The sequence below is a fragment of the Lottia gigantea genome, assembly GCF_000327385.1.
Source record: "Lottia gigantea unplaced genomic scaffold LOTGIsca_149, whole genome shotgun sequence".
NCBI lineage: Eukaryota > Metazoa > Mollusca > Gastropoda > Lottiidae > Lottia > Lottia gigantea.
In genome coordinates, this window is record NW_008707778.1 from 326,530 (window position 1) to 353,724 (window position 27,195).

General features: G+C 34.2%; 1 protein-coding gene across 1 annotated transcript; it reads right to left on the minus strand.

Annotated features, from left to right (window-relative positions):
* Positions 1–980: 980 nt before the first annotated feature.
* Positions 981–26,949, minus strand: LOTGIDRAFT_205205 (hypothetical protein). The gene is made up of 17 exons (XM_009050308.1): positions 26,443–26,949; positions 26,022–26,181; positions 12,750–12,832; positions 12,215–12,351; positions 11,584–11,704; positions 10,859–11,046; positions 10,241–10,545; positions 9,561–9,765; positions 8,895–9,039; positions 8,110–8,213; positions 7,637–7,843; positions 7,055–7,309; positions 6,658–6,819; positions 6,029–6,179; positions 5,509–5,633; positions 3,965–4,097; positions 981–2,949 (listed from the first exon to the last, which is right to left on the minus strand). Exons 3-17 carry the CDS (start codon positions 12,793–12,795, stop codon positions 2,768–2,770), a joined length of 2,466 nt encoding a protein of 821 aa, XP_009048556.1. The 5' UTR covers positions 12,796–12,832; positions 26,022–26,181; positions 26,443–26,949; the 3' UTR covers positions 981–2,767.
* Between the last annotated feature and the right edge of the window lie 246 nt (positions 26,950–27,195).

Consider the following 27,195-nt stretch of genomic DNA (forward strand, 5'->3'; position numbering starts at 1 on the left):
CAAAATCAAAGCTGCCAGTGGGCGTATATTACCTTGCAAGCTATCTTCTTTTGATTAGTCCTCAAAATGTTACATGATAATTCTGTTTTCAACTCTTCATCCATTTAAAAAAAGGTATTATTGAGGTGTTTATAATTTGCAAACCCTATATTTGTTTCAGTCTACATACTTCAAGTTGTTTGTTATATTTTGATTAATTTTCTTTTATCTACAGGAAATTTCCAGCAGTCTGGTAACTATAACAATCAAAGAATGCCCCGTCCACAAAATTCTGGTAACCATGGAAATAGAGGGGGTCAAATGAACAATGGGAAAGGACGCGGAGGAGGTCTACCACAGAATAGACGCTAAAATTGTTGTGCAAAAATACATAAATTAATGAAAGTGCGGTGAACAATGGCTGCTTTATGGAATTCTTCTGTGTCTCATATCTAATGTAGGAAATTACAGTGGTAAAAAAATTATGTGTTGTTGACACTATCCTAGTAAGAAAACCATCACCAGGACAGCTAGTTTGAAAGTGGTGATTAACTTTGAAACATAATTTATTATCAAAGTCAGCAAAGTGTAAAGACTAAAAGGCTTAAATGTAAAAGAGCTCATCTCCATGTGTTATTCAATTTCTTGCATTGTATTAATAATATTGTCCTGTAAGAATACTATTTATGTTCCAAATCAGGTTGTCGTGGGCATGTCATTTTTTTTTTTTTAATGCCCGCATGAAATGGGAGGTGTATATTGTCGTCACCCATGTCCGTCCACAATTGCTTGTAAACACTCTAGAAGGCACAATTCTTGACAAACTTTATATTATTCAGTATCGCCCCAAAAAGTTCAAAGTGTATGACTCAAGGTTGAATATTTCATACTGGTAAATTGTTACTGTACTGCCAAATGTTTTGAATAAGATCAAAGCTATCAGTGGGAGTGTATTACCATGCCCGGCAAGCTATCTTTTCTAAATGAAAGATGGGTGTTTTGAGTGAATAAATGATTCTTAATAGAACAGAAAAAAGATCACTATAGGTTTATATGATGGAATTATAAAAAGCATAAAATACTATTGCCATCATTGGGAAAACCTTTTACATCATTAAACTAGAGAAGATGTAATTATTTTTGGTGTATATGACAAGTGAGGGTGGCATTTGGTTAAGGCACTTAAAGGTGGTATTTTTAACCATAATAAAATCAGCATTCCTTGCTGCTTAGTTTCTTTTTTTCAAATAGGTCTCTAGGTTGTGTACACAGCCTACAGCACAGGGCCTTGGTTTATGTTCCCTATCCAATAGACACTTTCCCCCCTTTTAGCCCCTCTATTTCTACATCACTGACAGGGGAAAATCGAAAGGTGACTTTAGACCTATTTCTACCAAGCTACTGGAGCTACCCTCACATGAAAAGCTAGTTTTATTACAAAACACCATTTTTAATGATCATGCAAATAGAGATACAGAAATATTTGAATATGATAGAGATAATCTTTCTAGATAATGACATGAAATCTTATTGCAAAATACTATACTACTTCATAATATAATACATTACTAAAATATTCTTACTCAATATATCTCATAGAAAACTATTTCCTCTTCTAGATTACTCCACACATGGCATAGATGTTTGGATACTTTGAAAATCTCAAATTTATTAGATTTTATGAAAAAAAAAAATTTAGTTTGTAATATTAATTATAAATACTTTAAAATTTGGACCAATTTCTTTATCAATTTGAAAAAATATGGATTGAAATCTTCCAATATAATTTTTTTAATGAAAATTATTTTGATCAAACAAAATTTAGACCACAAAAGTTGAAGAACTAATCTAAAAATTTTAGTTTTAAACACAGATATAATACTAATATACATAAACCCCTATTCTGGAGTCTCAAAAGTTTGATTTCTATAAAACAGTTGCTATCTTAAATTTAGCATTCTTAAAATTACAAAATGAAAATTTCCAATTTCGAAAAGGAAGAAAAAATGGAAAAATGATCAAAATTTTAAAACATCAGAACATACATAAAAAATATATTGAAGGTTCATTTGAACTAATTGCTTTTAAATATGTAAATGACGCGAAATAATGCACAAAGCAATTTTTTAGGCAGAGCTTATTTTGAGTTAGTCTAGTTCATGGAAATTCTTTTGGAGCACAATTTGCTAATGCCAGGGAAAGGACACTTTTTAGCACAGTTTTGCATATAATTGCAGTTTTTTGAAGTATATTTTCAAATTTCTACAAAAATAGCCCTTTACAAATTATCAAAACAAGACTAAAATTCAAAATAACCTTTGCCTTCTGTGTAAAATAGGTTAAAAACATACAGGAATGAAAAATGAAATATAATCATGTTTTATGTACACAAAAATGGATATATAAATGGTCCAGACCAATTTAAAAATTTGCATCTCAAAATTATTTGACTCAATCCTCTATTTTAAAAGCATTTGATCTACAGAGCAGCCATATTATTTTGATTCAAAGTCAAATAATTTCATAGACAAATCCAAGTTGGACAAAATTTCTATAAAAGTTAAAAAAAAAAAACATGTTATACATGTAATGAAATGAATGAGATATGTTAAAGATAGATTTTAGATAGGTTTCCATGACAACTGGCTTATTTGCATGAAGTTCATGGTTCATGTTGAATTTGGTATATACAGCATGAACATTATGTTGCATTTTCAACCATGAAAATCACATTAAAAAAGCCAAATGTCATGTTTTTAAATTAAAGTTGTTTTTTTTTTCGTGGATTTTACAAATCTGTGTCAAACCAAGTCATTGGATGATTATCACCTTGTGGCATGTTAGAATCCAGATTAAAATCTCCAGACGCAGTTCCAAGGTCAGCCATATTGTCCATGGGCCCGTATCCACTTCCATGATGACTGCCAAGTTCTAAACCTTGCATAGAATCTGTGGGCACATTTTCAAAACCTAAAATTGTGAAAAACAGAAATAAATTGAAATAAGACAAAAAAAATCTACAAAAACATGTGTCCTTGTAAAGCTGGCTTCAAATTGAGATTGAAAGGAACAGAAAGGAAAATTCAAATGTCAAAAGCAAGAAAATTTTCTGTAGCTAGTACGATGTAACCATTACCAATTGATTTGTATTTGTATCAGTTATAATTATATTACATGTTATATATAATTCAGATTGGCTGCACAACAATTTCTCACTGAAAATTGTGTCTTCCCACAAAGTTTCAGTGTTTTTCAATGCCATTTTCTATTAGGAAAGTTCCAGTTTCCCTTTTTTTTTTGATAGGTAACGAATACTGCAATATATATTACTAGGATTGCTTTCAAATGTATAATTTAAACAACAAAGACTCTAAATTTAAATTTATGTCATGATTAATCTTATTTTGACACAAGACTCAAGGTAGAGTGGAAATGAACCCAGCCTCCATGATGAATGTCCCATTTACAAATCAAGACATGTGAAGTTGTTAAGCAAGTACATCCACAACTCTTATGTCTAATTGGTAACAAATGACACTAAAACAAGTTGAACTAGTTCTAGAATATTTTGACGTCAAACCAACTTCCTACATCAATGTTTCATTAAATTGACATCTGAAAACATTTGGAAAAAAAACTGACCTGAGGTCAGGATCATGAGCTCATGTGAATTTTGAAATTGTCTTTTGCAGAAAATTTTGATTTAGATCTAACTTGTATAACAATGCATATCTGTGAATGGCTAATTTCAACAATCGAAAGTTAATTTTGTCTGTTCAGAGATTTGAATATAGTGCACTTATGTCAAAGCAGTGCACTTATTTCAAAGCAAAGCACTTATTTCAAAGCAAACAACAATCCAAAGCTGTAGGCAAGCTACCCAATCTAAAGAGTAAGAAATCTGTTGAGTCTATGTTCTTATAAGTAATTTCCGTTTCCTTTAAGGTAGAGCGAAAGGCTTGTGAGGGGCAAGAAAGCTACTTACCATGTCTGTTCATCTCTTGTTGATTTGAGTACATGCTGCCCTGACTGCCATGGTGAGGAGGGGCCTGATACATCTGTTCCCTGGTACCTTCTGGCTGCATGTTCATCTGACTTACATCCTCAAATCCTGGAGGCTGAAATAAATAATAATTCACAATCATGAAAATGAAGTCTGCAAAAATTACCTGGGTAAATTTTTGGCTGCTATATTTTTTGTAAACAAGGTATTTAGAAAAGAATTTTTAGCATAAAGATAGTTTGCCAGGCAAGGTAATATATGCCTAATGACGTAAACAAATTTGATAGTACAGTAACAATTGCCAGTATGAACTATTCAACCTTCAGACATACACTTCTTTTGAACTTTTTGAGGCGATACTAAATAATATTACCAAGTTTCATCAAAATCTGTCAAGAATTGGGCCTTCTAGAGTGTAACTTTAATGCGTTTTTAAAAACAAGGGCAATAACTCATGAATATTTTTCGATTTTTCTGATTTCCGCTAGGGAAAATCCTTGGGTGATAACCATTCATGCCACATTTCATCAAAATCTGTGAAGAATTGAACCTTCTACAGTGTTTACTAGCTAAAATTGAACCTATTTTCAAGAACAAGGGAAATAACTCATGCTAATTATTTTTCGATCTTTCTGATTTTCAATAGTGCTCATTCTTGGGTGATAATAATCACACCAAGTTTCATCAAAATCTGTCAAGAATTGTGACTTCTGGACTGTTTCAAGAACAAGGGCAATAACAATTTTCCGATTTTCTGATTTTCAATAGGGTTCATCCTTGGGTGATAACAACCATACCAAGTTTTATAGATATCTGTCAAGAATTGTACCTTGTAGAGTGTTTAAGAGCAATTATGGATGGATACGCCCCCACATATAAAGATAGTGGACCACAGCCATATACGCCCACTGCGGCATGCGGATGGTAAAAATTAAAGAATTAAAGAATTTCATTTGATTCCATCAAAAACTAGTTTTTAGAGAGTTTACAAGCAAATGTTGACAGACGGACGGACAGGTGTGCCGACAATATACGTCCACATATAGAGATGTGGGCGCATAAAAATGTTGTGCACAATACCATATTAGCTTCTAGTTTCTACATCCTTATCATTTTTACAACCCCTTCTCTGAATTCACAATTTTTACAAACTATTGCTTTAAGATTGAATCAATTTGAGGAAAAAAAGAGTTTTATTATGAATTTTATGGACTAATGAAGACTGGCAACGCCATGCAGTGTGATTGTGCAATGAGGGAAATACTGCCAGGACATTAGTTTACTTTTTGCATTTCCAACTGGATCTTTAATGTGTACACCCTGTATCACACAGGGTCTCAATTTATTGTCCCCTTCATACGACTAGAGGCTTTTTCCAGTTACAAAACATGAAATAAATTTGTACGACAGTTACGGCAAACCAAAAACTCTCTTTGAAAGAATAGACAGCTCAATCAGGAATCATTTTGAAAAACCTGGAATCAAATTAGTAAAAGACAGTTGGAATTTGAGAGAAAGAAACTTACATCACTCCATGCCTGATTCTGATCTCCTCGATAAAGAGAACTGGTCAATTCCATGGACAGTCTTTTCTTGTAGTCTTGAGGTTTGTCCTCAGACATGCGGAATAACACGGCAGCAGCATAGGTAGCTGGAAGCAGACAAAAATGTCTATTAATTTTATTTGTATACTAGAGATTATTCTCCTTGATTTCTCATTTCTCAATCTTCTTCAGGAGTTTAAAACTTGATTTGCTTTTTACATCTTATATTACGACTGAATTAGAGGGCTATTGTATAAACAAAATAGTTTTACATCTGACTTTTCTGCTGGTGTTTAGACTAATAAGAACTCACGGCATGCTTTGTGCAATGAGGGATAATTTTGCCAGGACAGTGGCTTTGACCTACTTAACCTTTTTCAATTTCCATCTGTCAAGGGATCTTTAACATACACACACAGATAAAAAATGGTAAAGGGAGAGCAATCAGATTATATTATATAATCAGGAAAATTTTCATCCATGATCTATCAGATAAACTTACCAACACCCTCGTTTCTAGAATGTAATAACTCAGTAAGAGGAGCAGTTGCTCCCTCCTGTTCAATGATTTCAGCACCTTCTTTATCAGCAGCTAGTTCACACAATACACCAGCAGCTACTCTCTGTATGTTTTCAATTGGTGAATACAACAACTGCAAAAAAAAAAGATTAGTGTTACATCCTACTTATTGTCCTATCTGAACGACTTGACAATTTTCCCATGTAAGCCCCCTCAGACCTTTGGGTTTGCAAGTAAGCATCTTAAGTTGGTGAGCAGTTTCTAATTTTTCTGTCAAAATTCTTAAGAAGTTTTAACCAATATATGATTTAAGGAATAAGCAAACTAAAATTAAAATGAGTTGGACATCCTATTTATATTTTGTTGATTAGGTAGGTTAGTGATGATGGTATTCATATGCAGTAGACACTTTTTCAAGAATCTGGTTTCATGTCTTTACACATTACTGCCAGCTAGCCACAGACGTCAGACCAAAAATTGAAATGTTGCAAATTGATGCTTTGAGATACACAAAAATTTAGATAACCACAATCCCCTTGAAGTTCTACTTCATCTCTTTACTTTTTAACTATTGATCTGTAGAACACAGAAAATGGCAAAGAGTTTTTTACCTGTACGAAAAGTGGAATACAGTTGAGTCCTCTGATGACAGCTCTGTTGTGTGGTTCACGAGCTAAAATATGGAGTGCTCCACCAGTGCCTTCGACAATCTCTTCCATTCTGACACCATCCACTAAGCTAGGTCCACCATTAGCAGAGCTCACACTGGCTCTCTGTAACAGAATTACACAATAAGTTAAGATGTTGACGTTTCTTTCTCATGTTTTAGTTTTGTCAATGAATGGAGATATTTAAGAAACTTCATAAATTTCAAATTGGTTTTGGACAAGGTAAACACAAGTAAAATCTATTATGCACCCATTCAAATTGCAATCCAGACACCAAACTCAAAAGCATTGCCATATGCAATTGCTTCAACACAAGTCCAAAATTAACACAAAAACTTACCCTTTGTGTATCTTGGTGGGCACGTATCAACAACTGGACAATACGGGGAAGGGCACCATGTTCTCTGAGAGGGGCATGATTAGCAGGGCACAGAGCTAGATTATGGATCAATCCAACCACGGCCTTGATTAGCGGCCATCTGCTTGGTGGATGTAGAAGTTTCACCAAGACAGGAAGTCCGTAGTGTAATCGAACTGCATTCTGGGCCATCTCAGCTTCTGGGTGACGGGCTGTCAAGTGACGCAAGGCACACACCTTAAAGATGAAAATTGTTAAAATGTATGTAAAATGTTGACGCATCATTCAAAGAATATTGCTACACGGATACAAAAACCCTCAACAGATGTGGCTTCTCACGATTAGTTTTAGAAAAATACTCCATACTTTTTTCAGCATAATAATAAAATGTAAACAAATGTCAAGATATTTGTTCTCATCTGTGTCTGATTCAGAATATTAATATAACATGAGCAGTCCATTCTATTTTTAGCTAGAATACTTAGTAATAAAAACTTAAACTGACAATAAACATCCACATACAAAGATGTCCTTGAATATATAAAAAAAACATACGAAACTTACTGTTGGTTCTGTGATGTCTTCCCTATCTCCAGCCTGCATGATGGTTCGTACTAGAGCCTCAATACCACCAACTTGACAAACGATAACTTTATTACGTTGATTATTACATGTCAAGTTGGACAAGATGCCAGCAGCACAAGTTATAACATTGATATCATTAGACGATAATAGCTGGGTCAAAACTTGTAAGATACCTTCAAGAGCATCCTGAAATGGAACATTGGAAAATTAATGTCTGTTCTTCTGGTTCATTAATGTTACGGAATTAAATATATGAACATAAAAGGCTCATATTGCGCTTGGGCAATGAAGACAAGCAGTGCTCAACCAAGGAAATCCTGCCAGGACTTCACTTCATTGAAAACTGACTCTTTTTCCCAATTGACCCCTCTTGTACTGTAGCAAAGAGGCTTTGGTTTATTGTCAAATCTTTTTTCTATGACAGGAAAGATAGAAATTAAAATTAAACTTACCACTTTAGTAGCAGCATCAGACAAGTTTCGTAGAGTCCACAGACAGTTCTGTACCAATCTCTGACTCTGGTGGCCTAGATGCATAGCTAAGGCTTGCATACCTCCTGCAACATAGATCAAAATATTTGAGAAATTTCAAAATAAGGAATTTTATTTTGATGAACCAGCTGTAAATGAGAACTGAATAAGTCATCTTTCCTCATTATTTCAGTCAACCCAGAAGTTAATTTATAATCTTGGAAAGATCTATACCATATGGTACCAAAAGGGTGGTGCTGGTGCACAGGAGAATAAAGCTGCGTTTCCTTAAGTATGGATCTGGTCCGGATGCGTATACGGCAAAAATAAGTGAGAACGGTACCATGTAGCGATTGGTATGTAACAGTGTCCTGAAACGCACATATGGAAACACTGGTTGCATAGCCCACATGGCAAAAAGCTAAAAATAGGTAGGGGAATACCAATCTTTGTTGTTTTTTCTTCTTGTAAGAACCTTGACGATACTGGTGCCATGTCGAAAAGAGACCCCCTTCCACATGAATAACCGCATATAAGGAAACACAACCTGCCGTGTCCACACACGGACCGGAGCTGCACCGAATAAGTACTAAAGAAAACGCAGCTTTAATCTTAATAAATCATGGTAGACTTTGTCTTTTACACAGGAACCTCAAAACTTCAGCAAATTTGTCCATTTACATAGTCCATGAAAATATTTGAGACGTACAAAAAAAAAACATTCAGAAGAAAATATCAAATAGGATTCAAAATATCAAAAAACATACCGGCTTCCACAATGGCTGGTTTGTTGCTCTGACAAACTGACAAGACCTTTAACACTCTGGATGTTGTCCACAACAACTTCTCATAGGTATACGATTTCATAATTCTCACCAACTCTCCTGGTCCACCACTGGCTAAGATGATAAGCTGAAATTACAAGAGGTATAGATAATTACAACTATAAGCTAAACATTCCAAACAGCAGACCATATACAAATAACACAGCTTGTAAAATACAAATTACAAGTGGAATAGTCATCACAAAGATACAATAATTCAAAATCAGTGAGCAATATACAAATCACTAATGGCGTGTGAATTATATCATTCTGTAACAGAATTGCTGAGGTGCACGGTTGGTTCTATTTACAAATGCTAAGTGAATTACAAAAATTTGGCTTACAATGAATAATGGCTGAGGTATACACAGCAGGTTTAATTCATGAATTACAAGCCATGATCAATAATAAAATTCATACTGATAATGTAATATCAAGTGAAAAGACATTTTCTTACTTAACAAGATTTTAACCCATGAAACCTAATGGTCGTGCAGAAGATAATCTGAAATTCATTGATGTATAAGGCTGCTATGACTTATTAGACCATAATATGTACTTTAAATTCACTAATTAGGATGACAACTTGGAAAATAAAATCAATCATACCTTGCTTTCTTGGTTGCCATAAGCTAAAATTTGAAGACAATCTGTAGTGATGGCTAAAAACTTTACATTGTTATTTCTCTGAAGGAGAGCTACCATTTTCTGTAGACCTCCTGCCAGACGGACAGCCATCTTGGATCCTTCTTGATGCAAGAGTAAATTGTGTAATGTTGTAATGGCGTAAAATAAAACAGATTCTACTGGTGAACTGAAAGTAAACATTTAAATTGGATTTTTCTATGTCATACTAAAGGAGTTAATGATCAATCAACCACATTTTTAAAACTAGATGGATTACCTATCTAAATCATACTTGCACTGTGCGAAAAGCAATACTATGTGCTTTTGTCAAGAATCCTTCATATAGACTCATTAGATAGGAGAAAAAAAAATGTGAATTAACTTTTTGACAAAAGGTTCCTAAAATATCATGAGAAACACTTAAGACTAAGGGGGCCTTCTTGGTGAGTTTTTACACGTTTAGGATTCATGTAATCAACCTGACATTCAATAATTCATTTAAATAGGTGATGACAGAATTTTAAATGGTGGAGAAAGGAACAGAAGGGGGAATTTTGAATGTGACAATCTAGTCCTGATTGAAACTAGAATTGGAGCAAATGGAACCTGATCAAAACTCACCAATAAAGCGCCGCCAAAAGTTCAGCTTCAATTTCACTCACCTGAGAAGTTTAACTAGAGCAGGTATCCCCCCAGATTTAAAGATGGCCAGAAGACCCTGTCTGTGATGGGATAGATTGTGAAGGGTGCCGGCAGCACATCGGGTAATTTCTAAATCATCTGTATTATTCATGGCTCGCACCAATGCAGCAAGGATCTGTGGGGAGTTCATAATAGCATGACGACTAGCCTCTTTTTTAGAGAGTTGATGAACCATCATGGCTGCCTGGGTGACTACCACTTGATCTTCATCGTTCAAAAGTTTGATTAATTCTGGGATGGCTCGCGTAGCAAGATCAGCATCATCCTGGAAGTACACAAAAATAGGTTCTGAAATTTTTCAAGGAACCATACAAAGAAAAAGTGCTAAATCAAGTTTTGAAACTAATAAAAAATTTGTGTATCCTATTTTGAATGTTTTGCAAATTAAGTCAGCCCTTTTCTACACGAAATTGGGTTTAAGCTCTACCCCTAATCTTTCGGATGTTTAAGCTCAATTGAGTTTTGAAATTTTCAACAATTTTCTGCAATTGTCGAAAATTTAAACAGTATTCCTCTACAGAAAAAAATACCTTAAATTGAGTTCCAGCCCCTACCCCTCAACTAAATCTAAGGGTTACCTGATAGTTGATAAGATTAACCACAGCATGTTTTAACATCTGGGATGGTTCGGACAAACGCTGGACTGCGGTGGGTTGGTCTGGATGAATTTGGGTGGATGGAATCTGTACACCCTCGGGAAGTGTTTCAGGGAACATGGCAGCTCGTACCCTCTGGGAACGAGTTTGATTCAATGTTTGGTTGATATCTGAAAATTAAACGATTTCATTGATGTAACTTCAGAAGGAATGTGTCGTCTTTTTGGCACCTCCAGTCAAATGGGCAGACTGAATATTGGGTAATTTAAGTACAAATGTTGAATGAATACCACTGTACCACAGATTAGTAAGGAATTTTCTTATAACATGATGAAAAGTAATTCCTGTTCCAACATTTCTTCTTAAGTTGTTTGATTTGCATGAGAACACTCTGAGAACAATATATATATAACTTATACAACCAGACAGACACAGGTTATTAATCAAAACATTAGTTCTTACAATTTTCCTTTTCAAATAGTGGTTGTGGGTTATAATCTTCATTTGATTTAGTCTGAAAACCTTGAATAAGTCACCTTCACTTATAATTGCAGTCAACCCAGCTTTAAATGTGTTAATAATTATTCAGGAATGATGAATACCAAAAGATTTAGCCAAGGATAACTGGCAGAAAAGATCTTTATGAACCTAATATGTTATCCTTGTTAAAATTGTCATTTCTATTTCTTATAAAGTTAATTACATACCTTCAACCTGGTCCTGTGAGTAGCCATCTCCCCCAAATCCTGCAGTCTGAGACCATTCATACATCAATTTCTCTTCATCATCCAATTCTTCTCCATGACTTTTACTGCTGATTGACGGAGCCTAAAACAATGATATATTAGTCAATTTAAATTACACTTGGGGAGTTTTACATCCTACATTTCCTCACCTTATATGTTGCAGCATGAATTTGCCTTTTAAAATTGAATATAATTTTTATCATATGAACAACTCAAAAATTGGTAATTTTAAATTGAATTATTATCTGCAGTTATGTTACACCATAGAAATTTTATACATTTTTTATTTAATGTCACACAAACCACACAGCCGTTTTTTTATAACAACAGATACAGAGAGTTGAAACTAAGCTTTAGTATATCATCTAATCAGTCTATTTTATACCTTTTTTAACCTCAAAATCAAGCATTATGTACAAATAGTTTTAGATTGGTGGTTGTGGATTCTTTATCAGTGTGTGAAAGTCTGATGAATCAGTCATCTTCCCTTATCAATGCCAATTGGTTTAGAGTTAAGCCAAGAATAAGCTGGTATATGTTTTATTGGTTTGTATTTCTACAAATATATCTCTTTAAAAAAAGTGAAACCAACCTGTGTAGTAGTGCCAGAATGAATACCGGAATCTATGTTATACTGGTGCTCTGGCCACATCATAGTCCTCTGTTTATCCATGGGCATATTAGATAAATCCATATAGTTAGAACCACCGTCATTACTATTAGTACTCACTGAAATAATATAATATTCATTAGATTTCTTACTAATGTTCAATAAACTAAGAACTCACTTAAATAATGTAATGATCCATGCAGTGGGCAATGATTAAAACCAATTGCCACAGCAACATTATGACAGTGTGCACTAAAATGAATGAATCAATTTTGGCTACACTTCTGCACCTAATTAAGCTAATGAAGACAGACATTTTGTGTGCAATCAGACAATCAGCCTACTCTTTTTTTATTTCAACTGTGAAGGGACATTTTACTCGCAAAGCTTGTAGCACACTTCCATACGAACAACTGAATTTTACCGTAGTCACACCACAAAACTGGTTTCAGTATCTCATTTAAGATGCTACTTTGTCACACGCAAAAAGAATGATAGAAATTTTAAAAATACTTACTGGCTCTGGATTGGCCGGAAGCATTCATCTGTTGATAACTGGACATTTTGATTGGATAATAGTATCTAATAGTATCTTATATACTGAAAATAAAATAATCGTGACTAAAAAAAACACAAAACACAAATGAACACACATGTACTTCCTTCAAATGATAACATTTTATTAACGGTTCCACCTATGCCCTTATTAATCCTCAAGAAATATGGAAAACTATTTAAGAGCAGGAAAGACTGCATAAATAGTTATGTTTCTCATTGCCTACCATTTAAACTAATATATATATATATACATTAAAACATTAATTATAAAAATAAGTGTTAACATGTAAGTTTAATTAACTATTTCTCTAAATAGTATGTAATTAAAAAATGTCATATTAACAGGAACAATGTTATAATTTATTTCATTACGATTCAAACTTCATTCCCTTATAAATAACAAGTTTATAAATAGCAGTCTCTCTCTCTCGTCATGCACTTGGTACCAAAAAAATGAAATGAATGGAGTTTTATGCAGTGTGTCATGATGGAAATGAAAAAGAACTAAGATGCAATAAGTACAGTCCAAGATAAAAGAAAAGTGTCATACAGTCTACTTTCCTACACCTGAATTGATTTTATGAATACAGACAACCCCCATAAGTGTGCCATGAAGGAAATAAAATCACTTTTCTGCACATGGTTGCGCTAATGAAAACAAACAGTGCGCCATATATCAGGATAATAGTAAAACTAATAAAGGGTTAAAAAAAAAATCAAATTTGGGAAAGCATGCCTTAATTATGGCTTTATAAACCATTGCTCAAAACAAAGGGACATGCTAGGAGTTTGATTGTCAACTTAGTATTCTTCCGAATAGCTCTTCAAGTTTATATTTGAAGGAACTGTCCCTCTAAACAAGTACTTGTGATAAATAACTTGAGTAAATATCTTAATGCCACCTTCAAATTTAGTGTCAAAAGCGAGCTGAACATTTAATATTATCCTCCTTGAGAAATAACCTGCCAAATTTGACCCTATTCATAATATCAAAACATGCCATATTGTCAAAAGGTTATTAAGAGAAAATTATTACAAGCTATTTCAATAGAACACAACAATTATAAGAGATTGTAGTAGGTCTACTGAGACAGTGAATAAACAACATACCTAGAAAACAAGTTAATTGGCAGAAAGTTACCAAATTGCACTTATGATGACAAGTATGTCATGAAGTGAGCATGGAAATACTTCCAAATATAAAATAAAATTTTAGGTCTTACTTCTGACTACACTTAATTGGGTCAAAGAAGTCTGGCAACACTATGCAGTGTGCAATGACGAAAATTTTGCCAGGAAAGCAGTGTCAAGCAGTATTAACCTGCTCTTTTTCTTGAATAGTAAGTATTATATCAACCTATCCCAGTATTGAATGCCATGTATTGTGCAATAATAAACATTAACTACATCAACTTGGCTTTAATATCAAATGAAAGAAAAATAAGAGGAGAGTATACTAACCAACAAATAAATTTCAAGTAGATCAATAATTTACAATATTTCCATATAGAAATTCTTAACATCAAATTTAACAACTTTCAAAACAAGTTTAAAATTTCAAGTCCACCATTCAATCGAGCATATATAAAAATTCACGTTCCTTATGAGTAAAACAGCACAGATTCAAATAAGAAATTATCTCAAATTCCAGAACTTCGAAAACATCCTTGAATACATGCTGTCACTTTTGGAGCTTATCCAAAGTCAAGTTAAAATACCAAAATTCTTCTTAGAACTCATCCACATGAACTTAAATGTTCCTAAAACAGTAAGCTTTATCAAAGTTAAGCTTATCCAATGACAAAGCTTAAATGCTACAATATATATAAATATTGGAGCTATGCTTGACATAGGTTTAAGTGGTAGAAATTCTTTTAAATGTTGGCAAGCTTCAACCTCCAGTAGTAATAAAATCAAGCTTTTCGAACACAACTCAAAATTCTCTCTTCACAGCCTAACCCTGAATAGTAACTAAACAAATTTGAATCTCAACTGAAAATATGACACTGGTTATCAGAGAGTGTACAATAGTCAGTGGGACACCTGTTATCCTAAGGGGTAGTGGACCGTAAAGTCCTACCCTGCACTCCATTCATCAAGTGTCAGGAGATTAGAGAGCAGTAGACAGACATAAGGTATAAATCATTTACACAGTGTCAGTGGAAAGTAGGTCAGCCTAATTTATCCCTTAGACTTGATTTCCATATACACAGTGCAATTAGGCCAAACTTTACTTTTTAGGGGCAGCCATAGCTTAAAATAAAATTGTCTTTAGTTATGGCAATCTAGACATATATGTCATACCCATTCACTAAAACAGCCAGATTTCCATTGTGCTGTGTGTTATTATTTCAAAAGATTTATTGTATTTGGGAAATTAATGTCGCTACATAATCAACTCAAGATCAACACAAATTTCTAAAAAGTGGGATAAAAATTTGAGGCCTAGTCTAGATATCAAATGTAAGCTCACATTATATAAAAGCATATAAAATTTCTTGGTTAAGTTGACAACAGAGGACAAGAAGGGCAATGCACACCATCATTAAGTGTCAATGCTAGTTTATTTTTAGACTGTCAAAATTTGACATCAATAGTTATTGCAAACAGAATCTTGTGTCAACTATTAACAACTTGTGACTGGTGGAAACCTGCTCTCATAATGTTTCTTTAATTCTCAAAACTGAAATAAAATTAATAAACCTAAATTTTTGATGAAATTTAACATTATCAATTATTGGATTTGGACAAGTAAAAAAAATTCATATTTTCTTACATTAACTATTTTTTGTGCACTATCCCCAAAATGAGCACCAAAGTGAAATAAACATATGTATGGCATTACGATATTCAACATTCCACAATGTCAAGCCATTACAGACTCATCTTATACCTTTGACTACAATAGCAACCTTAATTGTATCACAGAACAGTGATTTGATTGCATTGAACACCAGCTAATACCGCCAATCATAGTCCTTTCAGAAAGTTATTGATTACAGACTTTCTGTCGCAGATTTTGACTAGTGGCTGTATTCTCTGATATACTATCCAATCAAATCGCTGCATTTACAAATTTAAATGATACAAGGTGACTATTGAAGTCAAGATGTAAGACGAAGTTCATAACAGATTGTCACTGAAGATGGATATTCGGTGACTCAATATTATACTATTTCCTACCTATACCAATCCTATATACAATCTAGGTCAGTCCCTACAGTCAACACAATGACAAAATGTGTCACTTTTAATAACTGACATTTTTATTACCCTTATAAACTGAAGGTTTAACTCTCTATTGACTTTACTGCTGTAATATCATGTTTAAACTCTTGATTTAAAATTTTCATGTCTTTGGGCTTGCATTTTGGCAAGCAATATCATTTTTTTTTTTATGTGTATCAGGGACACTGATGGCAGCAATTTTCACCATTCAAATTTTCAATCAGACCTGTTTGGTTAAACGTCTTATAGTTCGAAGTTGAGAAGTTTGATGCAGCTGTCTTTTTGCAAATTTCCTTCATTGCATACTGCATGATGCTGCTAGTCTTCATTAGCTCAATCAGAAAAGTGGATTCCATGCTTTCCCGTAATAAAGATAGTTTTTTGTTCCCTTGAGTTGTTTTTTTTTTATCAGAGGCCATGAAATCAGCTAAGTTCTTAATCCTGACCCAATTTTGTTACTGTACATAAGCTTATTTATAATAGTAACAGAGTTGGCTCATAATAAACAAAGATAAAATAAACCACATGGCATCAATCACAGAATGGTTGCCTGGAAGTCTACATCATGAAAGACTAGACTGTAGCACCAGGCACCACCAATTTCATGTTCAGACATGTACAAATTATCATGTTTTCTGAGTTTTTCATTTTTCTGTAAACATTAGGCCACAGGGCACTCCAACTGTCATCGTCAAGTGAAATAGGGCATGCTTATCTTTCCACAATCTAACAATAGGTTTTCCACACAGGCTACCTGTTTCTACCAATGATAAACTCTCTATATGATTGTAAATATAGAAGGTGGCTAACGCTTCAGACACTTCTTCCATTTACCATAATGGAACATAATCCCTACCATAATTCCATTGATCATAATTCTACAGGATTTTGTTTGACATGTTTGATCTGACATTAAAAACTTTAAAAACTGTCAAGATACAAATCATTTTTCAAATATTTATACCATCTTACAGATAACACGGTCACTGAGAACAGTATTTTCAAAAAATAAGGATGTTGATTTTACTTTATGATATCTTCATAATTAAATGTTTCAAAAATTATCTTACCTTTGTTTTATGTTAACAGCTAAATTTTTCCAATAAATATAAATAAATAAAACTAAAAATATATACAGCAAACAGCACTAATATATGCACAGTTGGATCTCAAGTAATGATTTGAACACCTTGCAACAACCTCTTAAAATAAAGCACAAGTAAGTGACAAATTTGTTGTTATACTATATAAGGTTGACTCTAAGAGTATAAGTGTCTAAAAAGCTATTACACTATATAAAGTCTTTATGACAGCTCAATAACTATTTGTTGTTGACACTAATTGCAGCTGGCGAGGTCAATAATATTTAAGATATCTCACTTCAAATCAGTGAACACTTAACACTTGTCATCTGACACCAGTCAATGATCTGGTCGAGTGAGCCTACTGATCAGTGCTAATCAAGTCAAATGGATGTCAACAGAACTTGTTGTTCAATGGGATCTAATCACTTGCATAAACTGGGACAGAATTTTGATGTTCAAAGCTAATGATTAAATTCAATCACTTGATAAGCAAGTCAACTTATGAACAGATTTGGTTCCATCAATCCCAAAACAAAGTCTTAGCTGAATATTCATGTCAAATTTGCCCCATTATCAAGAAAAAAAAAGGAAGCTATTCTTGTCTTCAGATCAATGTGTACTGATTAACCAAATCAATTCTTTTGTATTCTGTCAATGTATACACCTGGATAATCAAATCACAATATTCGAATCTAATCACTCTTTGATCAAGTCTTCATTTCATGAATATAATCAATGACAGCTAAGTGGAAGTGAGTGATTTACTGTCCGTTTTCAACTGGACTAGATAAGATTAGCATGATACTAACACATTGCATGCAAACATATAGAAGAAAATAAATTAAATCAAAACATCCCTTTAACTATATTTGGTAAGGTTGTCAAGAGTTCTTGATATCAAAACAAGCATGATGAACATTGGTGAAGAAATCCAGTCACATTAAACAGTCTTTACTGACTAAAGTATGAATTTTCTCATATTAAAGAAATTTAATATTAATATCAATAACCCAAATACATCAAATTATCGCACAAATATACATGATCACACCAAATTTCATTAAAAACAGTTGAAAACTGTAGTCTCACAAACATATTTTGACGTGTTTTTCCTAAGTCAAGGGCAATAACTCAAAAACTGTTCACTGAAAGAATGTCAAATTCGAACTTGACCAAGATCTCATCAATATAAATAATCACACAAAATTTCATTAAAATCAGTTGAAAACTGCAGTCTCTATTGTGTTCACAAGAAATGTTGACGGATCTATGGCAATATACGTCCACACTTCCATGTGGGTGTATAAAACCGCTTAATATCAAGATTAAGAATTTTTCAATAATTACTTAATTTTATGATTTTCCAGCTTTTACAGGGATTCTGTTGTAACTTAATGACACCAGTTAAGCTAACTGATGAATATATATTCATATTGACCATTCTTTAGAACTTAAATTTCATGTTCATTCTATGACGTAGTATCACTTTAAAATTAGAAGTAACATTCTTGACCAAATACAAGTGCAAATTTGTCAAAATAACATGTTGGAACTTTGAGCCTTCAAATCCATGTGTTTGAAAGTTAAAATGACAACTCTTCTTCTTGAGACTGCCATATATAGAAATAGAAAGTGAAATTTCTAGTTTGAAGTGTATTTGATGGGATTATGTCAATCTCATGCATTTCTAGTACTTCTCATAACTATTTTTTATATTAAGACCAAAATCAAGTCCCGAAAATGGCCTTGAAAAAAGAAAAGACAAATGACATTTTACTGGATCTTAAACCCATGTACCATTAGTTAACTGTGAAAGAATATTAACATGTTAAAGATAATCACTCAAATGTCAACACATGCTGCCAAAATATATATTTGGTAAAGAACATGTTTTGCCACATTTTATGGTATAAGTATAATCACACAATACAAAGGTAACACAATCAATTACAAATTGAGAATCACAGAGGATAGATTGATAACAAATTGACAATCACAGAGGACAGATTGATAACAAATTGACAATCACAGAGGACAGAATCATAACAAATTGACAATCACAGAGGACAAATTGATAACAAATTGATAATCACAGAGGACAGAGTGATAAATTGACAATATTAAGATACAAAAAATAGAAATTGATATGTCACATGATTCAATATTATAAATGTTCTGGATCAGCTATGGTTTAAAAAATATAAACTAGTGTCCAAAAGAAACGATACCAACTTATTTTCAAAATTGTTTTTTACTAAGTGAATTGTCTAATATGAAAACATGCCAATTCGTATTGCACATCCCAAACACAGCATAGTCGATAAAAATACCGGGAACACATGATCACTTCCGGGAAAAAACGTAAATTTCGTGAAAGTGACATTTCCCTCTCTAGCATGTTCTGCACGTGCATAAAAACTGTATAAAACGGCTGATCAGACACGTTGATATCACAGCACCAAAAAGAACACAAGATATGCCACGTTTGACAGCCATCGAGAGAGAGAGAGAGCCGTTAGAATGGTCCAACAAGGAGCTACACACGTCGAATCCGCCAGAAGGTTGGGCTGCGCACGCATCACTATCACCAGGTTGATGCAGCGGTTACGTCAGACAGGTCAGACGGGCCCAGGAGTGGAAGACCACAAGTAACCACGCCCCGTGAAGATCGTAACATCTGGGTATTACACCTGAGGAACCGCACCGTAACAGCGACGTCCACGGCGGCTACAGCACTGGGACACTACAGGATCAGTCGACAGACTGTCTACAGGAGACTACGGCAGTATGGTATCCGGCCACGTCATCCCTACCGCAGACAGCTCCTGACGCCTCGACACCGGAACAACAGACTGATCTGGGCCAGGCGAGTTCGACGTTGGCAACGGCGGGACTGGGCACGTGTTATGTTCTCTGATGAGAGCAGATTCCTCATCTTCAAAAACGATATTGGTGAACGTTTGGCGCCTAACTGTATCCAACAGGTCCGGCCGTTTGGAGGTGGAGGTTTAATGGTTTAGGGGTGGCATATATGGAGACGTCAAAACGAGGCTTGTCGTAATTCGTGGAAACCTGAATGCACAGCGTTATATTGATGACATCCTACGGCCTGTTGTGGTGCCCTTTATTCAGCAACAGCCTCGTGGACTCCTTTTCCAACATGACAATGCAAGGCCACACACAGCAAGATTGACATAGAACTTCCTTGCCAACGCCAACGTACAGGTTTTGCCATGACCCGCATGTTCACCGGACATGAATCCCATCGAGCACTTATGGGACCACCTCGATCGGCAAATCTGACGTCGCCGTGTGCCTCCAGTCAACGTCCAGGACTTGGAACGATGTCTCCTCAAGGAATGGCAACGCATCACTCCCAACGTCATCAGACGTTTGACGGCATCAGTCCGTAGGCGTGTTCTGGCATGTATTGATGCTCACGGTGGACATACCCGCTACTGACTTGACTTTGTGACGTGTGGTGTGACATTTCCCGTGGTTTCTGTGATCAGTGCTCTAACGAAATGTTCTTTTTTCGACCCCACCCATCTTTAAAGGCTTGTCATATTGGTTGTACAGAATTTATTGAAATGAAATTTTTGTACAGATGTTGTGAAAGGATTTCTCAAAAGCATAACACCAATCCTAAACTTCTGCATTGTTTAGTTTTTCTTTTATGTCGTTGCAAACAGGTGGTATCGTTTCTTTTGGACACTAGTTTACATTGTCACATAAATAAGTTTGACATCACAATTAACATTAGCACTCAATTTTATGAAGTTCGTTATTTTCAATAATGATTTGTTTCAATTATCATCTGGTAGTTTTTCAATTCTATTATAATTTTTGATGGCTATTTTTCTAATGAAAAATTCTACTGGTAGGCAACCTAGCTCAGATCTCACTGCTCCATTGATTGTGAATCTATGGACAAGAAAAACGACTTGGAAAAGTCTTCAATGGTTTTTTTTCAAATGGCATAACATTCCACTTATACTTTTGTCTTAACATTTGCCTAATTTGATACTATTGTCAAATACTATTGTACTTTGATAACTGTTTTTGACCATCTATGAGAATGAATTTCCCTCAAAACATCAGGGAGCTGGTAAATGCTATTGTTTTAGGCACTTGCCTTGCTTTTCGTAGTCATTGTCTTTACAGTTGATGTCAGGTTCAGTCAATAGAAGAGAGCAACTAGCATTGACATTGTTGACAGGCTTAATGTACTTTGACATCCTTATGTTGACACAACTTCTAATCCCCTAGAAATGACTGTCAAGCAAAATGGAAACCAACAGAGAAAGTCATTAAACTTTACAAGTTGCTATTTTTACCATACAAATTTTTTTTTTTTTACATATTTCTTTCAGAAACAATGTCCTTCACATTGATACACTACTGAAATATATGAACTGCAATGCAAACTGTATCACAGGGTCCAACAAGAAAACTTTTAAGTGATTAACCCATACCAGACATTGTCAATATTTTAATGTGAAATACTAGGTACATGTTGTATAAACAATGTGTACCAGTTACAATGTTGTAATGTTAAATATTATCCCTATAAATCAATCATATTCTAAAAATAGATCACACCACAACAATGTTCACTTTAGTTCAATTGTTCACTATATGTTTAGGTGGTTTGTCAAAGTTTCATTAAAATACCAAAGGTAAAAACCCAGCGATGTATTAGTGATGAGCTGACACTGAGCTTCCGTGTGGCACAGGCATCAGAATATGTCTTTGAGAATTCAAACCTACATAATTGCCTAGCAGACGAAAATCTAACTTTCTACCGACTGAGCTATCCCATAAGAGGAAAGTATTGATGTTCACAGTTTGAAAGTTGTTAACCTCTTCGAGGAGATGTGGCTTGGCATTAGCAAGGATTTTAACCCCTTTGCACTTAATTGCAAGCACATTTTCGTTTTGTCAGTTATTAGTGGATACATTGGACATATCATTATTGGTGAAGAAATCTGATCCTATTTTCCTTATCTGAGCAATAAAAAAAAATTGTTTTTGAGAGTAATGCCTATATAATTAAAAATTTCACCTCTCAAATACAGCAAATACAGGTGCCAATTGGCTTTAATTTGCAACTTATGCAAGAAAGTGTTAATAATAATGCCTATTTAATCCTTCAGGTGACCACCCTCAAGCTTTATCTATAATTAACATGGTTGAGATGTTCACAGACTTTCATATCCTTAAAGAGTATGGAAAGTCTTAATATGGTGTACTTTTGCATTTGATAAATAATTAATGATTGAATTGAATGCCACTATCCTTTTCGCGGGAAAAAAATTCGTGAGGGTGAAAAAGTGATATTTTGATGGAAAATCGATGATTTGTACGGAAAACCACAAGCATGTTCCGGAAATATCCGAATGTAGGCTAATGTATGCGTGACGTAAATTATGGACTTGACGCGGTGGTTTCTGGGAACGCTACACTGACAGATAAACAATGTGGCGGGCGTTATGTATTATAATGAAAACGATTCGTCAAGCACTCACAGTTCATCTCATTCTGAAGACGAAGAAGATGAATACGAAATGTTTGGGGGTGTGGTGGGCTACCCGTTTGAGCCAGTTAGGCGTCCTCGGGAAGGGGTGACTGACAGTGAAAGGCCAAACCAGGACGATGACACTGCCGAAATCATGAAAATGGAGATCGATTGGGAAATAAATTTATAATGACTGGTTCGTAGCGTTCTTTTTGTATTAAAAATCGCCCGCTTCAAAATATTCATATCTTCTCTCGATGAAAACCTTTACAGAATTAAAATATCTTAATTAGTCTTTGAGATATTCCATGATGAATGGGGTAATAGTGGAGAAATATGGTCGTTATTTGTATGATTTCTTCACACTCATTTTATAAGTGATATACGGAACAAGTCGTTATAAGATTACAACTATTATATAATACATGTAACTTAATTATAATTTATTTTAAAGACAATAGGTAATTTTCATAACATCACGAGTTCCTACATTCCCAAATCTGAATTGGTAAAACACACACATCGGATAGGCCTACCAATTAATGATAAAGCGAAAGTAGACCTTCTGATCAAATAATTAAAATAATATGAAACTACCCGCTCAAAATATACTTTAAATTAAGAAATGATAGTTTTTCGCTTTTGTTACGCTTCAAAGGTGTTCAGAAATAGCCGCCATTACCACCGTTTTATGCTGGAAAATTGATATTTCACCTTTTTGGCTAAGTTTAAATGCCGATTTTTTTAGTATTAATTAAAACTATGAACCTATAATATATTTCTAATGTGGTCTCATATGCGAATCGAATTTTAAAACACTTTTCTGGCTATGTCAGCTTTCCAATTTAGAATATTTTCTATAAAAATAAAGAGTTGAAGTGAAATAAATAACAGACTGAGAGTTATCAGTCAGCGCCTTGAAGTCAGCCCTTTTCAGTTGTACGAATTTGACCCATACGGGGTCTTTTGGAAAGCTGTGTTAACTGTTTTCTTTACAGGTAAAGCTGCAAAATTGCGCGACACCGCACTTCGGCATTTTGATGTAAATATTAACGTAGCCTATCAAGGTTATGAGGTTAACGATGGTTCCAAAAATGACGTCATGTGGTCATGTGATTAATACGACGCAATGGCGGACTGTTTTTGGAAACAAACGGGAATTAAACACAAATCGTCTTTGTTTTACTTATACATGTATCTTAATTATCGATTATAAGATTGGAATTGGATACAATAGGATATATAGAAACATTCACGGTAGGTGTCAAGTGGCCCATAATTGACTTTCCATACACTTTAACGATAGTAGTTCCTCTTTCATAAAAATTGCAGACAGGATTAGCTACTTATAAAAAGTGATAGTTAGCTGAATTGAAATCTATCAACTCTACATGCACTGCTGAAGCAAAAAGGTTTCTAGCCATACACATTTGACATTCAAAGAAAACTCAAAGAGGATTGAGGCAAAAAGTCTTTGATAAGCGGATTTTGGTTCATTGTCCCATCGTTAACAACTGGAGAATTTTCTAGCCCATTAACAATGTTGGAGCTTTGAAAGCTTGTGGTATCATTTGAGCTAAAAATACTGATCTGTGAGAATCAATGTTAATGTAAGTCCTTGATTATTGTTCTGGTAATTTTAACACCTTCAACCTTGGTGTTCATGCTTTGAATAAAATGTCAATGCATAATTATCAATTTACTTTTTTTTTTATTTAGTATTGAATACATTTTAAGGAAATCAAAAACATGTCTTTATTGTAGACAATTGCGGCCACTGATAAAATGTAAATTTCAGTTCTTAAGTTGCTCACAAATTAGAAAAAAAGTGTGAAATATCAACTCTAGCTCAGAAGTCCCAATGTCTAGTAATTTTTGACAAACTGAAAAAGCCACTAATAAAATAAACTTGGCCTAATAACAGTGATGGGGGCAATAAATATTGATACCTATTCATTCTTTAGACACTGACACATGTCATATTGACAATAATAGACTAGCCCTAACTAACACCCCTTCTCTATCTCTTGACATAGACTTACCCAAGTTAACACTGGCATGTGCCACACTCATCCAAGGTTCATGTAGTACCATCTTTAGCCCTCAAATCAGATGTATCTGCTCAAATTATCATGGCATGACATTTCACCAATATAAATCAATTAATTGTTCTTATTATCTCATTCAACTTTTCAATCCTGGTTCCCTTTGTCAGTGATGCAGGCTGAAGGGACTGACACTAAAAAAGCATCTAATCCTACAGATGAGACAAAACGAGGCTCTGTGTTCTTACAAAAATCACAAACTTTCATTCTGTTTTTATTAGCTTTTATTTTTAATATAGCCACTTCACTTAGGGTCTAAGACAGCATTCTTTACATACCACATTGGTCATTCCATGGGCAATAACTGTCTTCTGATTTTTGCCAATCATTTTGAGAATTGTTTAAATACTACTTATCAGATAGAAGGCCTATGGGGAGTTGTGGCTTGTCTCTTAGTTGAACAGAGTAGGACCAAAATCAGGGATCCCTGTGAGGAACGAAAAAAATAAAGGAAATGGATACTAGTACTGTAAGTCTTAGAATGTCTTTGCATTGATGAAAATATAAAAATGAACACACATTATGTCTTCAAAATTTGTTTTTACAGAGGATAATTTGATGGCAAAATTTGTGACTTTTTTGGGTTGAAACTTCTAGGGGAGAAATGTGTTTCTTTTCAATGTAAAGTAAACATTTACTATGTTGAGGCTAACATTCCAATTCTCCTCAACAATAAGTTCAAAAAACTTTTATAATAGGCAGGTCCGACATAGTCTATATGCCTCATATTTTAATTCCTTATTTCAGACATCAATACAAAACAGGTATAAAATTAAAAAGTATGCACCGGTACTCTAAGGAAAACATTTCAGATTACACAATAAAGTTAGTTCAAATTTAAACCCTTACATTGATGCCCTACAGTAGTCAAGGTGCTAAAAAAATATAAATTAATCCAATACAAAAACCTTTGTTTACACTTAAGGTCCTTTTCTAGAGAAAATGACCTAATTAATCTTCAGAGTCAAGTGTGAAACAACCTACATTGTAACGAACCGACTCATCAGCGTCTGATATAGCCTACCTTAATGGAAATTATCGCGATTTCAAACCCTGCGATGATTAATGCTGAATATTGAATCTCTTGACAGTTAAAAATATTTTTTTTTAAAAGATCCGAAGCTCACAATCTCCAAAAACTTCATCGGAATCCATTTTGAACACCGATATCCCCCGGCTCAACAAGCAGTGAAGCCAAAACAACAAAAAATATCAAAACATGCAAAGTTTAGGTCGCGTTCGGCATAGGCAAATTTGACTAAAATGCTAAAAAAGTTATTTATAAATATACTGACCGAAAAGTAGGCCTTGAAGACCACTTTCATCCACGAAAAAAACTCTTCCAGCTTCTAAAATATCTTTTGTCTACAACAACTCCGTCCTCCGATTCAAAATCCAAAATGGCGTTGCATCAGACTACGCATGCGTAAGGAAGGGCACCTGTTGACCAATTTACTGAAAAATACCAACACGTACTCGTAAGAAAATAGTTCGTGTTGAATTTTTAAAATTTCAAATCATGATAAAAGTGAATATTCCCAAGTCTTTTTAGTGCATTAACTTAACTTTTCTGTCAAAATTTATAATTTTATCAATTGACAATTTATATCTTTTTTAATGTTAAAGTCCCAATAAGATATTCATACGCTATGATTTGACAGTTTGGAATGTCAACATTATTCAGCATGACACAAATGTAAAACTCGTGCATTTTACCTGATTTGTGATTGAACTCATCTCAAAACACTACGCCACCCTTGTTTTGACAATCACACAAACAATTTTGAAAACTTCATCATTTTGATTGGGGTTTGAATTCCTTCATATATACTTTACTTGAAGAAATGGCGACAATTCCACATAAACCTTGCCTTGTTAACAATGACAGAGCCATTAAGAAAGGCCTAGTAAGATCAATTTTAAATTTCGAGAGAATATTTCCTTTCTTGGTCACTTGAATTTAATGTTAATGTTAAATTTCGAGAGAATATTTCTTTACTTGGTTTCTTCACTTCAAAAATTTATCACGAAAATGTCTCCCGACAGAGTTGCAAATTAATAGAAAAAAAGAGTAGGCTTTGATACTACCAGAGAGTACTCTCTGATACTACCCCATTGCACACTGCATGAGGTAATTCAGCAATTAGGCAATGGAAAGTAGACAGTGGAACTTCCATTTCAAATTTTTAAAACAAAAAAACCAAACCGTCAATCCGTTTAGATTCATTCATTAAATGACTGTGGTCCGATCGTAACGGTATAGTTATCCCCCTTTACTAACTAAATAATATCCAGGAACCTTTCGCATCACCCTCGTTGTTTATTACGACTAATATTGCGATTGAATGGAAACAGAGATCGAAAATTGATTCATATTCAACTTTTTTTGTATGTAGGTCTAGATTTTTCGATGCGCGCTACATCTTTGGGTGACTGCATTTGATGACGAGTGTTGTAAGAAACCCACCG

Excerpts from the sequence above, each read along its gene's own strand:
- LOTGIDRAFT_205205 (XM_009050308.1), bottom strand. The coding sequence starts at position 12,795 with ATGTCCAGTTATCAACAGATGAATGCTTCCGGCCAATCCAGAGCCA. Across the intron at positions 10,546-10,858 it reads TTAATCTTATCAACTATCAG|GATGATGCTGATCTTGCTAC; the intron begins GTAACCCTTAGA and ends GTGTACTTCCAG. Across the intron at positions 9,766-10,240 it reads GCTCTAGTTAAACTTCTCAG|TTCACCAGTAGAATCTGTTT; the intron begins GTGAGTGAAATT and ends GTTTACTTTCAG.